At 41.7% G+C, this 15064-nt stretch overlaps 2 protein-coding genes across 4 annotated transcripts in view; one reads left to right on the top strand and one right to left on the bottom strand.

Moving 5' to 3' along the window:
• Window positions 1-5285, top strand: part of LOC101174287 (ribosomal protein S6 kinase beta-1) — a 21933-nt gene extending 16648 nt beyond the window's left edge. For all 3 annotated transcript variants that reach the window (XM_020709068.2, XM_020709069.2, XM_004076634.4), the window contains exons 14-15: window positions 1065-1177; window positions 3442-5285. In XM_020709068.2, the coding sequence (XP_020564727.1) occupies window positions 1065-1177; window positions 3442-3703 (375 nt within the window). In that variant the 3' untranslated portion in view covers window positions 3704-5285. The remainder of the gene's footprint in view (window positions 1-1064; window positions 1178-3441) is intronic.
• rnft1 (ring finger protein, transmembrane 1) lies at window positions 5020-11480 on the bottom strand. Its single transcript, XM_004076635.4, has 9 exons — window positions 11266-11480; window positions 9463-9914; window positions 9311-9387; window positions 9139-9239; window positions 7911-8064; window positions 7685-7843; window positions 7548-7613; window positions 7364-7465; window positions 5020-5930 (listed from the first exon to the last, which is right to left on the bottom strand). The coding sequence occupies exons 1-9, from the start codon at window positions 11289-11291 to the stop codon at window positions 5796-5798; spliced, it is 1272 nt and encodes a 423-aa protein (XP_004076683.1). The 5' UTR covers window positions 11292-11480; the 3' UTR covers window positions 5020-5795.
• Window positions 11481-15064: the final 3584 nt, after the last annotated feature.

Here is a 15064-nt window from a genome sequence, read left to right on the forward strand (position 1 = left end):
ACACGCATCTCTGACTGCTGCCAGAGGTCGTTTCTTCACGTCCACAAAATGACCTGCAATCCAGACTGTGACAGGAACAGGAAAACACAGGGCTTCAGTCACCGATTTTTTCTTGCAGCCCAACAAATGTTGGTTTTGTTTCTTTGCTAAGAATGTGTGAAGTGCGTAGCTGTGCTAATCCAGGAGGAATCAGGAAAAAAACGAGTGTTTCCACAATTTTTGTAGTGATAACGTTCTAAAAATAACCCGCCGTGAAATCTGTGAAGAGGAATGACAGATGTTTTAAAGCTGTAAAACTCCTCACTACACGTTTCTCAGACAGACAGGAAGATTTTCACACATTTCTCTCTTGTTTAAACTCTCAATGTTCAAACCTTCTTAGAAAATAAGTCCTGGATTATAGAAATGAAAACAAAGATCTGATCGCAATCAAAGATTTGTATGGATTTAGCAAACTGAATGCATTGGATGCAGGGGATTGATTGAGAAAGGTCTACAGTCACTCAGGGTGCAGATCAAAAAAATGCTAAACAGCAAAACCACAAGGGAACAATTCAGAATCTACAGTGTCAATGCAAACAAAAAAACTCCTTTAAATGTCCAACAGATTTTTATCAAAAGGCATTAAGGTAAATATGCTCCAAAAAGAACGCATGTGTAGATTTAATGTGAGAACTTGTAACATAGAATGTGAGAACTTGCACACCTTCGTAAAAGGCTAGTAAAGAACTTTATTTGTGTTTCTGATTTAAAACCGGGGGAAACCCTTTTTGTCCACAGACGTCTGCTCCTGTGCTCGTGTTTGAACTGCAGATCAAGTGAAGGTCATTTCTGGAGAAAATGTTGTTTTGGATTATTTTCTGAGCTAGTGGGTGTTACTGGAATCAGTTAATCGATTCCATCTGCTTGGATTAGATTCCTGGAAGTCTCACTCACCCGCCACACAGCACACTGTGCTTTACTCAGCACTTTATCGCTCCTAACCAGCTGGGAGTTGTTTTGGAAAAAATAAAGTCTTTAAAGCCTTTTTTTTGTTGTTTGTTTTGTCCCCGTCTTTAACCCAGGGCTTCACATATGTCGCCCCATCTGTGCTGGAAAATGTCAAAGAGAAGTTCTCCTTCGAGCCAAAGCTCCGTTCACCGCGGAAGTTCCCTGGAAGCCCCAGAACCCTTTTGAGGTAACACCATGCTGGTTTTCTTTTGTTTTTTGTGGTCATTCTGGTTCTGTTGAGTCGTATCGGTGCTGATCGTGTGAGTGTAGCCTGATTGACGCCCAGGAACCTCGTCAGAATGGAGTTTTTGTTTCCAAAGGTGCAACAGCTGTTCAGTCAAGACGTAAACAAGCAGGACTCTGTTCTGACAGTAGGAACCTCTCTCCATGTTTCTTAGATACCGCCAACACTTTTCTTTCAATCTGAGTAAAACAAAAGTTTTCTCGTTTAGTAATAACACCAAGGAGTTTAGAAATATTAGTGTTTCTTATTTTATTCAAAGTATTTTTATTTGACATCAGTAACTGGATGTCCAAACCATTGACTGTATGTAAGAACTGGACTGAGTGACCCCTTTCCTCTTGAGTTCCAAACAGGAAGTACCTGCTGTCTCCAAGAAGCCAAATTTCCATAGATTTAAGTCTTAGACTCAGTCATTCTATTGGTCGGAATAATCATTCTGGCTCGGATACATTTTTTAACACGTTCTTAAAAATATATATTTTCAGGCGCCTCAATAAAAGTTTGTGGTCTCATGTTCCAAATGTTTGATTGACAGGTTCTCCCGAGCCCTCTTTCAAGTGGTAGGGGTGTGGCCTTCCAACAGCTCACTCCTGATTGGCAATAATGGTTGCCATAGAAACCTTGACTTAGACCGACGTGAACCAATCACTGCTTACTGTTGACGTCTGCCGTTCATAAACTGTCTGTGGCATCACTCTTACACGGCTTACTCGGTCCAGCTCTTGTATACAGTCAATTGCAGACTGTAACCCAGGGGTGGGCAAAATACGGCCCGGGGGCCACATGCGGCCCATTAAACTATTTAATTAGGCCCGTCTAGCTGGAATAGATTATCTTGATAATCCTTATTAATGTTTTATTTTTCCCTATAATTCTGGTGTCTTCAAATAATTATTTAATAGTTATTTTGCATTCATGTGTTAATGGAGGATTTGTTTTTTCTGACCTTCATGCTGTTTTTCCAAATTGGAAAGTTGTTTTTCTGATCATTCCAACAGCACATGAATGCAGCATTTAGCATTTTTCCTTGAGGGGCATCAACCAATTGGTGCAATTGGTACTAAAATGAGAATAAAGGCCACAGTTTTGAAATAAAACCCCCGAAATGTTCTGTTTTGAAGTTTACTCATCAAATGTCAATCAAAATTAATGTGTGCTTTTTGTTTTTTCTTTCTTTTATGAGGTTGATTTCCTAAACCCTACGCATCTGCTCCTGCTCCAGCCCTTGTGTTAAATTTTAGAACACTATGCGGCCCACAAGTCAAAAAGTTTGCCCACCCCTGCTGTAACCGATAACAATTCTCCAGTCTGCTCCATTGACCGTATACAAGAACAGACTGGAGCCTTGTTACAGGCCTTTTACATACGTTGATAACTGTTGTTAGACACATTCTGTGATTGCATGCAGTGGTTTCTGGGGGCACACCTGGTCGCCGGCGCTCATTCATTCACATGCTCAGGACTCCACACACCTCCATCACCTGTCAGGGACATCTTTTCATCCAGAGGCTTTTTTATTTAAGACATGAAACCTGAATTTCCAGGAAACTGTTACTTGAATCCCTGAACGATGTTTAAAGTCCCACTCCAGTCATCTTTGGATCTATTCTAAAAGTGTTCCCAGTGGTCTTTTTTTAATTATGATGCTGTTTTTAGCCAAAAAATCTAAAAACCTGTGTCATTATCTAGGACATTGTTCGTGCAGAGTGGCAGGAGCACATTAGAAATTCACCTCTGAGTTGTGGGCGGGACTGTTGTAGTGGAGTAAATCCGCCACAAAGATGTGCTAAAAAAAAAAAAAAAACAGGATTTTCATTGGAGTGGGTCTTAAATGAAGGTGCAGCGTTCACCAACATCCTGATGTCTTCTTGTGTGTGAAAGGATACCAGAAAAGACAGAGACAGCTAGCCTGGAAGGTTTTTTTTTTAGTGAGGGTAAAACAAACACAACTCTGCTGTTGTGTTAGGGAAAGTTCTGCCAGTAAAAAATAATGATGAGCGCTGGGTAACGGTGATGTCACACAGAACTTGGGTCACATTTCAAAAGTATGTGATTTTGAGCCCAGGAAGTGTTCAATTTCATGGCATTTGGACTGTTCAGACTGCCAAAAATGATGCAAGAGTAACGCCTATAATGTGACCTCATGAAAGTCCGGCTGCATCCTCAGAAATGTGCTGAAGCGATGAACTTTTTCTCCTCTTCCACAGTCCCTTGAAGTTTTCTGGGGGGGACTCCTGGCTCCGAGGGCCGCTGCCTTCGGGCAATCCTTCCACCGTTTGCCCCGGCTCCGGGGAGCACCCTATGGAGGTGTCGGGAGTGGAGCAAATGGACACGAGCAGCAGCTGCACCTCCGAGGTGTCTGCCCCACTTCCCATCAGGCCACCCTCAGGCATCCAAGCCGGGCCCTTTAAGAAGCAGGCCTACCCTATGAACTCCAAGCGGCCCGAGCACCTGCGGATGAACCTATGACCTTTGGCCTGCTATAGCTCTCTTTCAATTGCTGTCCCTGTTTTTTATAGTTTTCCTTTCCAACGCCTGTAGAAAATGTTTTTTAAAATGTGACTGACTGATGCTGATCACCAGCTCCTCCAGCAGCGCCTTCACCTCCTTGGCCTCCAAAGCCCCTTTTTCGCCCACCTGGCCTCCTGAGCTCAGCATGAATAATCAGCTAATCAAGTCTGACTCCTGATGAGACGTGAAGTCGGTTTGGAAAACGAGGTGTCATGTGACCTGGCATTATTATGATTTTCTGGTGCTCTGAGAGTTTTTTGTTTACAGACGGTTCATCTGAGGAACAGTGGACTGTGTCCGCAGGCCTTTTGGTTTTTTAACCTATCAAAGAACAGACAGTCGCGCTGCCTTCGCCGTGGGGCGTGTTCGAGTAGGAGGCGGAACCAGACTGACGGATGAGAAGTCATCATACCGTCAGTGAAGTTTGAGTTGAGCGTTTCATCCCAGTCACGACCAAATGCCAACACGGCTTCCCTCAGATGAATGTACACGCTTTGTTTTGAATGTAGACACTCCTGATGCGTTCTTTACGGGATCTTTAGTCTCCTGGACGGAGAACGGCTGCAGACCAAGTCCTCTCAAGCTGCATTTGTGTTTTGCGTGTTGGCGCTGGACTGGTACAATACGGGCGGACCACTGAGCAGAACCTGAGAGGCTGTGAAACTGCTGTATGAGGTTCTGGAGTGAGGCCACACACGCAGATATAACTGGAAACGTCAAACGAGAACTGATTATTCCTGAAACGTAGACCAAAAGTTTGAAAGCAGCTGAAGAGATGAGTGATTATGGGGAAAGTTTGGAGCGTTCCTGACTTTTTAAAAACCATTTTAGAGCGATTCTTTTATTTCATTCTGAAGGCTCACTCCTTGTCCCGGAGTTTTATTTATTCCTGGTGCCACTGTGCTTCCACTGCATCAAGCACACTATGCAAATAATGTATTTATGTAGTGTTGATGGGATAATGCAGCAGAATGTCTCCTGATTCGTCGTAATAATCATGTACAGTGTAATTTAATGTCTTAAAACCTCAGATTTGTTTGTTTATTTAAAATGGGCTGGAATGAGAGTATTTATTTTGTGCCATGTTTCCTCTCAGACGACGGGTCAGTGTGTCGTCGTTCTGCAGGGCTTGAGGCAGAGAGCAGTGGGAGTCGTGCCTTTGGTTGCAGTGTACAGTTAGATGTAAATTAAAGTGAAGGGAGGCAGAAACTGAGTGATGGATTGATACCTCCACACTCAGAACGATGCTTCAAAACAAAAGGGATCAAACTTGGTTGGGGTTTACACTTTATACCTGTTGATGTTCCCCATTCACAGAGGGCAACTAAGGAATAATCGTATGTACATAATGACACGGACATAAACACCTTAAAGGACTGATGATGTTTCTAAATGACAGCGATGTCTCCGGACAGCAGAAGGTGTTTTGATGCTGGAGGCTTCGGTTCAGCACTGAGATGATTCCACCCGGACTGTAATCCAAACTGTAATTCTTTATTCAGAAAGTTTATGAATAAAAGTGAAATCTGCATACAGAAAATAGATCCCGGTCTTTGGTTCTTACATAAACAACTTTAAAGCTAAATCGGAATACAAAAATAATTGGAGTGTCGATCACAATTCGCCATTTTCTCTTTAAGTGGTGAAAAATGTGGAAGTTACAAAACTCCTGCATCTGTGTAAAAGTATTTACCCCCCACAAGAAAGGAAAAAAAAAATCATAAACACTGGTTGGGACAGAACTTGTTCAGGCGCATAACACGAAAATCTCTTGAAAATACTTCTATTCCATTATACTCATAACTAAAAAACCAGGGCAGCACAACAACTGCCCTTCTGGTGAGAAACGTGAACTTTGTGATACTAATTAAACTAGAACATGAAAGAAAGTAGATGTTGGGGAAAAAAAGTACTTGGAGGTGAAAGTAAATCAAACAAATATTTTGTGCAAACTTCAGGGATCCTACTGTTTGGCCCTCAGAGGGCCCAGCCCTTAGCTAATCACTTAAACAGTGTACCTGCCGTAACATGACACCTGTGCTCTGATGCTTCAATAAATCTGCAGGTGTGGAGACGTGGCGCCGTCCCTCCACTTGTAGACCTTCTCTGTGATGACGGTGCGGCACAGGGGGCAGCTCTTCTCCCGGTTAAACCACAGGGTGATGCATTCGGCGCAGAAGATGTGCTGCGGAGAAGCAAAGGCAGGTTAGAAGGTGACTTCAACGGAGAAGAGGGAGATGGTCGCCTGCTAAACACCAACTCCCATCATCTTTTGATTCGTTTTCAGTGTTCACAGTGGATTTATAGTTTGGGATTACGCTGCTTTGAGCCCAAATTTAAAGCGTGTCATTTTTAGGACAATAGTTTCTACAGAATGACAGCATTCATTAGAGATTTGCCTCTGATTTGTGGGCGGGACCACTGTCCGTCACCAGGTTAGTTCACATCCCCGACCTAACATTAGCGCTGCAACAAAACTGCAGAGCAATATTTAAAGATTTTTCAAGCCAACGGGATGTCAGTAATATTTTAAGTGTGTGTGTGGACAAGCTCCGCCCCTTTTGACTAACACATACACCTGACAGTTGTAATGATAAACCTCCAGCATCCTGGTGCTTTCTCACCCCCCACCCTTTCGTTAATACCCTTACCACCCTCCCGCCCATCTCTAACATCCCACTTTCTTCTTCTTTTCTGTCCGGTCCAGCATAAAAAAAAGAGGTATTCAAACATAATTAATATACATAAAGTTTAGCCTCAAATACAAAAGGGGTTTATACAAATATACTTGTCATGTGTCTGATTCATAACCCCCTATTGTGACAGTAAATATGACCAACACAAGAGGCCTTCAGCTCTAAACTGTTTGCTCAGCTGCTGGACAGGAGAAAATGAAAGAAAAATAAAAAAGGAGCAGAAGAAATACTCAGAAATGTAATTTAAAGCTTCCCTTTCCTTAATATATGTCCTCCATCGTCAGACAAATTCTACAAAAACACGTTAAAAATTTTCATTGAAGTTGGTTTTCAAGCAGAAACAATAATAAAACCTTAGAATCCAAATGAAAGTGGGTCGTTTGGAAAAATGAAAAGTACGTCTTCACCTCTGCAGGGTTTGGACCCTCAGCTGCTGAGGCTTCTGTTTTTCATTTATCATCATCTTTAACAGACAGACAGTCATTATTCTTCCGTTTATTTTCTTTTTCTTAACAAATATCTTGTCATCTTTTAGCCTGACTTGAACAAAAGTCTCCTGAAGTTGCAGAAATCCTCCTCGGCGTCGTGAACACCACCAACCTGTCCCGACTGCTTACAGAGTTTCCTGGCTTTTATCTTGATGTTGCTTATTCAAACGCTGCAATGTGAGGCTATATTTAAAGAGCTGGAAAGGACGAGAACATCCTGATAAAACTGCAGACCGCTATTCTTTTGTTCTTTTCAAACACAGCTTGACAATAACGTGGCTATGGTGCTGCAACAGTCCCCTGTTCCAGTGTCTTCAAAGGGACGAGCTGTTAAACTTCACTTCTCACATGTTTGAGCCTTCTTGAAGCCCTAAAGGCCTCCAGATGAGACAGGACACTCTGCTCCTGTGTAACGCTCTGCTATGTGGTTTTACCTGGCAGAGCAGAGCTTGTGGACTTCTGAACTCTCCCTGACAGATGGGACAGGCGTTTCCAGCGTCACTACACTGACTTCTGGTTGCTGGAGTCCCCGTACCCTAAGACAGAAGAAAAAGAGCCTTCAGTGCAGGCGGACGCCTGAGCAATCCCGGCTTAACTAACAAGATGGTTTCCACTCACCTCACCCGCTAGGAAAATCCTGACAGTTTTTAATACAGACGTCCACTGGCTGTACAGTCCTAAAAGCTAATAAAGGAAAGTCTTTCTGGTTAACGTGTTTACAGCAGCACAACTACTGGATTTGTTGGTGGGATTACTTTCAAAATGAGGTAGACCAGAGCGAGCAGGATACCCAGTGTGAGCCCAGCAGGACCGTCGGTCTCTTGAACGGTGACCAGGTAGCGGAACCACAGAGGAACCGGAGCCACGGCCTGGTGCACTTGACCCAGCTCCTCAGACAGCATCAGCCCCCTGGCCTGACGACAGAAAGCAACTTCAGACGACGACTGAAAAACACTGAACACAGAAATGGGCCCCTCATACCTGAGTGCTGTGGGTCACCAATGAGGAGGGCAGCAGCAAGATTAGGCACTTAATCCCCATAAAAATAAACTTTATTATGAAGTTGGTGATGCCGACCGCCCAAAGAACCTCCCAGAAACCCAGTGGGTGGATGGCTGGGTTCAGGAGGATGAGGCTAGAAGAAAAATAGGACTCAGTTTAACTGGAATGGAGCTGATTGGATATTATTCCCAGTAGGGCTGCACTATACAAGGAAAACTTGTGTTATTAGTGATCAATATTGCGATGACGATAAAACTTGTGACACATGAACAAATAGCAAAACAACTAAATACATAAATTCTATTTTGCTGCAACAGTTTAAATAAGAGTCAACATAGCTTAAATTATACTTCAAACGACCTTTGTCTACATAAAAGGCTCCATCCGATTGGTCAAATGCATAAAGGGATTTGTTTGATTTGACAGACATGGAGGAGAATCTGAGCGTTCTCCTGAACTTTATAATATTCTTCTCATTTGCATCCAGACAAATTTATTCCAGTTTATACTTTTTCCTGTTCACGGACTAATGCGGGACTGCAGGTCATCAAACGGAGAGACACGGAAGTACCGCCGAAAGCGGCCGTCATTAAGGCGCAGCCTCTGCAGTGAAGAAGGTAACAATCGGCAGAAGAAAAGAAAAAAAGACAGAAGGATCTCACGAATCGAGACATGGAGACGTGATTACCGATGATTTTGTAGAGCTCAAAATAAATTAACCTGATCTCTCAACTGCATCTGTGTCTTCATGCACAGATGAGGCTAAAACATGATGGGAGCTTCTCCATTCGCATCTGGAGCGTCACGTTCATGGAGACATTTTTGGATAAGCATTGCGCATCGAATTAGATGTCCATCGACGGCGGCAGAGGACGCTCGCGTTCAATGTGGACGCAATATTACGCCGGGCTTGGTGGATTAGTTCTGACGCATCTTTTCTCCCAAAAGTGCAATTTATATATGTTTTTTTCTTCTTTATTATGCATTTCTGGCTGCTGTGAGACTTGTGTGATGAACATCATTTTCTGTTAATCTTAATATTTTCAATCCTTTTCATTCAGAACTACAGCAGAAAGAGATGAACACAGATCTGTTCTTTATCAATAACAACAAACTCTGCCCCAGGTTTTCCTTCAGGTTCTGTTGGCGTTTTCTACGACTGTGTATAAAAAACATTCAAATATATGTCGCGTGAGCTGGCTCTTACCATTGGTAAAGTTTCTCTGGGAGAAAGGTGTAGTAAAGCAGGAGGGTGGAGGAGGACAAGAAGACAATCAGCCACGCACACTGCAGCTTCGAATGACGATCCTAAAGATGCACACGGTCAAGTTTAGGAAACATCTGCACCACATCAACCATTGTTCATAAGTTCAACTAACCTGAAGAAATGCTTGAATCTGAATGTTTTTGTTGACATATAAAAAGGTTGTAAAGAGGCCAACCCCAACTGCTAACCCTGGTAAATATAAAAAAAAAAGATTATAAATGCTGTTTTGAGTTGATATTTGGGATAACAGCTATCTGTCCTTACCTAGAACATGCTGGACGACTAGTTTAGCACACAGGATAACCAGGAAAGGAAGACTCCTTTGAATCCAGCGGAAGAGACAGCGAAGATCGGACAGGGAGCTGCTGGGCTCTCCGGAGTCCGGATCGGAGTCTGGAGCATCAAGCTCATGTTCTGAGGTGGAGCGAGGCGCACCCTGATCGTGTCTGTGCGAATGCGAGTGGCTGTGGGAGTGGGCCCGAGATCTCCTGGACGACGCGCCTCCACCAGACTCTCCTCCAGTCATGGAAACATGCACTTCGCCGCCGGACTTGTCCGGAGTGGCGGTGGCGGCAGCAGAGGCGCCCGGAGTCCTGGTGAGCAGCTCAGGTTGCAAAGTTAGGGATAAACCATTTCCTGTCTGAACCCCTCCGTCAACAGAGGAAGGCTGCATTACCGTGCAGGACTCTCTGAGTTTCACTTTTCCTCTGGAATTCCTTTGGGGACACAAACACAGCACACGAAAACACAAAAAATAAGTTTGATTGATATCCTTTTATTGTAAAAAACTAAATAAATTAGTTAAACATGACCCACACTGATCATCTTTTGATCTATTATGAAAGCATTCCCAATTGTTTATAATTATAATTATGCAGTTTTTAGACAAAAAATAACAACAAATTGGTGCAACACAAATTGAGAGCAATATTGGAGCTATCCAGCCGTACAGGTTTGATCTAGATTCCAACTCAGATGAGGAAAACAAAGACGTTCATGGATCTATTTGTCTATAAGTGAATGTATCAGAATGGAGCAGAGCAGGAAGCTTGTGGCTGCCGACTGTAGTTTCTTCGGAACAACTACAAGCTTTTTCCAGAGGCATTTTTTTCTTCTCCAGATTCACAACAATTTGAATAAAGAAATACTAAAAAAAAAAAAAAAAAGCTTTTTTAATTGTCATTTTCCTTATATATGTCCCCCATCATCCACAAGATGCTACAAGAACATGTTAAAACACCAAATACACCATTTTGTATTGGAGTGGGTCTTTAAAGAGAAAGCGTTTGAAAAAGGAGTGGGTAGAAGAAAAATCTTAACACCCCCCTTACACACAAACACACACATCTTACTATATTGTATGCATACATTTATATGCATTAATCGTACAATCATTTTCACATGAACACAAAAGAATCAAAGCGGGGAAAAAGCATCACGTTACCATGACAACAGTCATGATTGTTTGTTCATTGTCCCATTAGGATTCTCACTTCATACTTTTACCAAAATTCCTATTATTAATAATATTTGTGTGTGTGTGTGTTAAATGTTTTTTTAACTAATTTTCCCACTTTCCTCCATGTTATTCCACAACCTGACACCATACAAAGACTTTTTTGTTTTGTCCTCAAAGGTTGTTGTCATTTTTCTTTCCTAATGAATATTTTTCTTCTCTTTCCTTAAGCTGTTTTTGTCTGGTTCTAAACACGACAGGTGTACAAAAGAATGTGACCTTTTTATCAGTGACGAGAACATTACGGCTAATCCTTTATTTTTCAGACGTTGTGGTTATGCAAAAGTCTTGAACACCTAACTGTTCGGAAACAGTATTGACACATTAAGCTAACTTCAGGTCTGTTGAACCTTTTAAGGGAGACTGACGACAATTTATCACGGCTAAAGGAACAAAAACAGCAGAGGAAACGCAGGTTCGCCGCTCGAAAGTCCAGTCAGCTCGAAAGACTTCGTGACAGATGACAGCGGATGCATTCCTTCGCTGACGGAGCTAGCCGTTAGCCCTTCAGACCAACGTCCGCTCTCTGGCTGCTTTCAGCTCCAGCTCACCTGTCATTCTGCACCCGGAGTTTCATGGCAAACTCTCGGACTCCATGTAGGACAAAAGCCAGGTAACCAAAACAAACCCAAAGTAAAAGAAAATCAAAAACCAACGGCGGGTTATTAGCCGTGAAGCTAAGTCCTACGGGACATTTTTGACGCTGATTTGACGTCTAAATCATTTAGACGTTGGCTGACTTCCTCTACCGACGTTTTACCGGGGATTAGGTGCAAAACGGCGCATCACTGCCATCTACCGTCAACTTTTATTACAGCAGCCAAAATTCTAGGGTGTCAATAACTGCTTTACAGAATCTGGAATTAAAATTAACCATTTATTTGTGTTTTTTTATCTATATGTCTAAATTTCTGCTAATTTCTTCTCAAAATTCTACCAAATAGTTAATGGCTTGTCATTATTCAAAACATTTTTTTTCTGTAGTGTTGCAACCATTCTTTCTTCTTTACAATTATTTCATTTTTATTTTTCTTTGTTTGGTTTAAAATCAAGTTGAATATTTAATTTCCTTTGGAAGTTTTTTTTACTCAGTTTTTATTCAATGTATTAACTGTTACTAAATTTTAAAGAAAGGTTTTAAATAAACTTGAAAAGATTAACAAGACATCAGAGTGTTTTTCTTTCTTCCATACGGTGATGACCACTGGAAAAATACTGTGACGTTTAACAGCTTTTACAACAGTCAAAATCAAATTGTTGTAAAAGTCTTAGTCACATTTACACGCTGATGGCAGCTCGTCTGCCAAGCACTGGACCAAATATAACCTGCAGGAGCAATTTGGGGGTTCTTGCCCAAGAAGACTTCAACACATGGCAGGAACCAAACCTGCAGTCCTCGGATGAGAGGTCAACCACTCTGCCTCTGCACCAAAGCCACCCCATCACAAAGCTAAAAGATAAAAATGTAAATTAAAGACATCCAGCTGTCAAAAACTGCTAAAAAGAGCTAACAAAAAAGAGACAGAAGGAAATATCAGTGTCATCTGCATAAGTGTTGCTTGATAGATTATTGCTGTACATTATGCACAGCAAAAAATGAGTAAGAAAGTAAAAAGACCATTGCTTCAAAAACCTTTGGCTTATTTTCTTTCATGTAAAAAATAACCTTATCAAAGAGGCTTTTTAATAATAGTTTAAGAAAACATTTCTTGATTAGAATTTTCTGTCTTATTAGGCTATATAAATTAAATATGATTGAATTGAATTAAAATAAAAATTCATGGTAAGACGAATTTAGCTGATTCTCATATTATTATTATTTTGGTTGTTTGGAGAAAAGTTTTCACATTTTAAGATTGTTTGAATTATTTCTAGGAGTCTGTTTTTGCAGTCAATGGTCCAGGGGAAGCTGAAGACTGATTTTAGGCAGTTTCCTAAAATTAATGATGTCAAAGATAAGTATGTCTCCATAAAAACCCAACTATGTTTTTAAGGTTTAACTAATTAGAAATTTCAAACTGAGTATTTCAGTTTGGGGTAAAAAGATTATCGACTGGTTGTTTAAACAACTCAACCTTTTCCACAATCTAGATCAGAGGTCTGTGACCCGAGGAACCGGAGCCGCATGTGGCTCTCTTATTCCTTCATTGTGTACTTTGGCTTTAAAGAAAAATTTAAATAAATAATGGGTTTTTGGTTTTGGTTAATTATTTTTTATCAAATTAGGTTTTTTCATAAATGTTTGGATTTATAACATGTCAGATCACAGCAAAATCGTGGTAAAGGTTTAATCTATTGTCAAAGGGATTTATTATTAGTATAAATTAAAGCACACATTCTGATCTTCTGCTGAACAAAGTTACTGTTCGATTTTAGGTATATAATTGAATTTATATGTGAAAATTTTTTCTTAATAAATGTATATTTCACATCAGATTTCCTCCCACAGTCCATAGGTTAATTGGTCACTCTAAAGTGTCCATAAGTGTGAATGCGTGAATGTGTGTGGGAGGGATTGTGTGGCCCTGCAAAAGACTGGCGACCTGTCCAGGCTGTCCCCTGCTTTCCCCCAACAGTGGCCAGGTTAGGATGGATGGATGGATGGATGCGGATTCAACACAAATGTTATTTATATTTAATGGTAAAAGGAGAAAAAGGATGACAGAGCACTAAAGTCATGATAGAAAATCTTAGGAGGATCATTTCAGACCGGTGTATTTTATTTTGAAAGGAACCTGGATGTCCTGCTGTCACAAGCAAAGAAAAATAGTTCCAAATGATTATATAGGATATAGAAAGAGATCATTCCAACATAGTACATTTTTAAAGCTACATGTTATATATATATTACTGGCTTAACAGCCACAAAAACATAAATCCATTTTTTTTAAATGGTAAAGCGGGACTCGCACTGGGTTTTTTAAGAAACTGAACTCTTTTAGTGTTAAAGGTTGCAGACTCCTGGTCTAGATGTTACCTCAGCCTGGCCACTCCACTTTCCCAAATCTGAGAGGGTCTTCAGGGATGGTCTTCATCATCAGATTGACTAAAAGTTCTCAGTGCTGAGGTTGAGCCTCTTCCATCCTCAGCAGCTGAGCAGGATTCAGTCTGGAACACAAGACGCTTTTGAACGGAACTGAAAAGGGCTCTGTTGTCACTAACTGCCTGAATGTGACACAGTCCCACACAGAACTGGATTCAGACTATGTGGGAACAGGAGCTTAATGCACTGTGGCTGTGCTCTGCTCTGCTCTCTATAATTGTCTTATTGCACTATGGAATTGTCAGCGGAGCTGGATGGCCCCAGTCGAGACATCAGAGCCAAGTCTGCAGAGGGAGGTTAACCCGACAGATAAATTGCCATCTACCAAGATGAATGGGTCTCGACAGAGAGCAGTGACCCGACACCACTTTTGACAGAAAATCTCAAGTCATCTTTCCCCCATCGATTCACTTATCACGGTGCCAGCTGCTTCCCCTGATGTCTTTCAGCCGCTGCCAGCGTGCTCGCGTTCATGCAGATCACAACCGTTCAGCCTGTTCTCTCCTCCAACATCCACATTCAAGTTTACTGAGACAAAAACTCCATCCAACCTCTGCTTTATGAAAGATTTTAGCCGCTCAGATTGACTATATTGATTAAGCCACAACCTCTCTGATTGGGTTTATAATGCTCACCGAGGACCTTTGTAGTCCATCAGGGAAAACATCTCTCAAAAACTACTGTGATCTTTGAGATCAATCCATTTGATCAAGAAAGGTTTTGTGGAAATTTACGTCTTGATGGCATAAAGGATGGTAATATTTTATCAATTATAAGCATCATAAAGACAGAGGCACCAATGCATGAAAGTCAATGAAGGACAGACTTAACTTCAAATTTCCCACCAGCTCCTTGTTGTTTGCAAATGGCACTTTTTTCTATATCCAGTAGGTGGAGCTGTCTGATAACCAATAAAAGGAAACTGAGTTCAGATGCATTCCATCTCCTGCTTTAAAATCCAATCTTTTTTTTTCCTTGTCATGTGTCAAACTAATGCCTGCATGTGCAAATGTGAGCTCAGGGGATGTGGAGGGAGAAGAAGAATGCACCACTTTCCCCTCCATGACAGCTGCTACCAAGGTGAAGAGGGCCGTGTGCTTTTGAATATCCACCCCTTCCAGTGCTCTCCTTTCATTCTAATAGATGGCTTTCACCTCAGCCGCTGCGAGGAAAAATAAATAAGCAGGAAGAATAAGAGCCTTATCGGCGGCGCCGCAGCCCCTGGATTGTCACTCTGATCGATGGGTGCAGGCCGGAGGCCACAGCCTGGTCACCCAGCCTCTCACATCGCTGCTCACATCTTGTTG

This window comes from Oryzias latipes, chromosome 14 (assembly GCF_002234675.1).
Source record: "Oryzias latipes chromosome 14, ASM223467v1".
Taxonomy (NCBI): domain Eukaryota; kingdom Metazoa; phylum Chordata; class Actinopteri; order Beloniformes; family Adrianichthyidae; genus Oryzias; species Oryzias latipes.

Bases quoted from the DNA above. Each gene is read 5' to 3' on its own strand.
- rnft1 (XM_004076635.4), bottom strand. From the start codon at position 11,291: ATGAAACTCCGGGTGCAGAATGACAG. The intron at 9,240-9,310 runs GTTAGTTGAACT...GTGCATCTTTAG, and splicing joins AGATTCAAGCATTTCTTCAG to GATCGTCATTCGAAGCTGCA. The intron at 7,614-7,684 runs GTAATCCCACCA...TTCCTTTATTAG, and splicing joins TGGTCTACCTCATTTTGAAA to CTTTTAGGACTGTACAGCCA.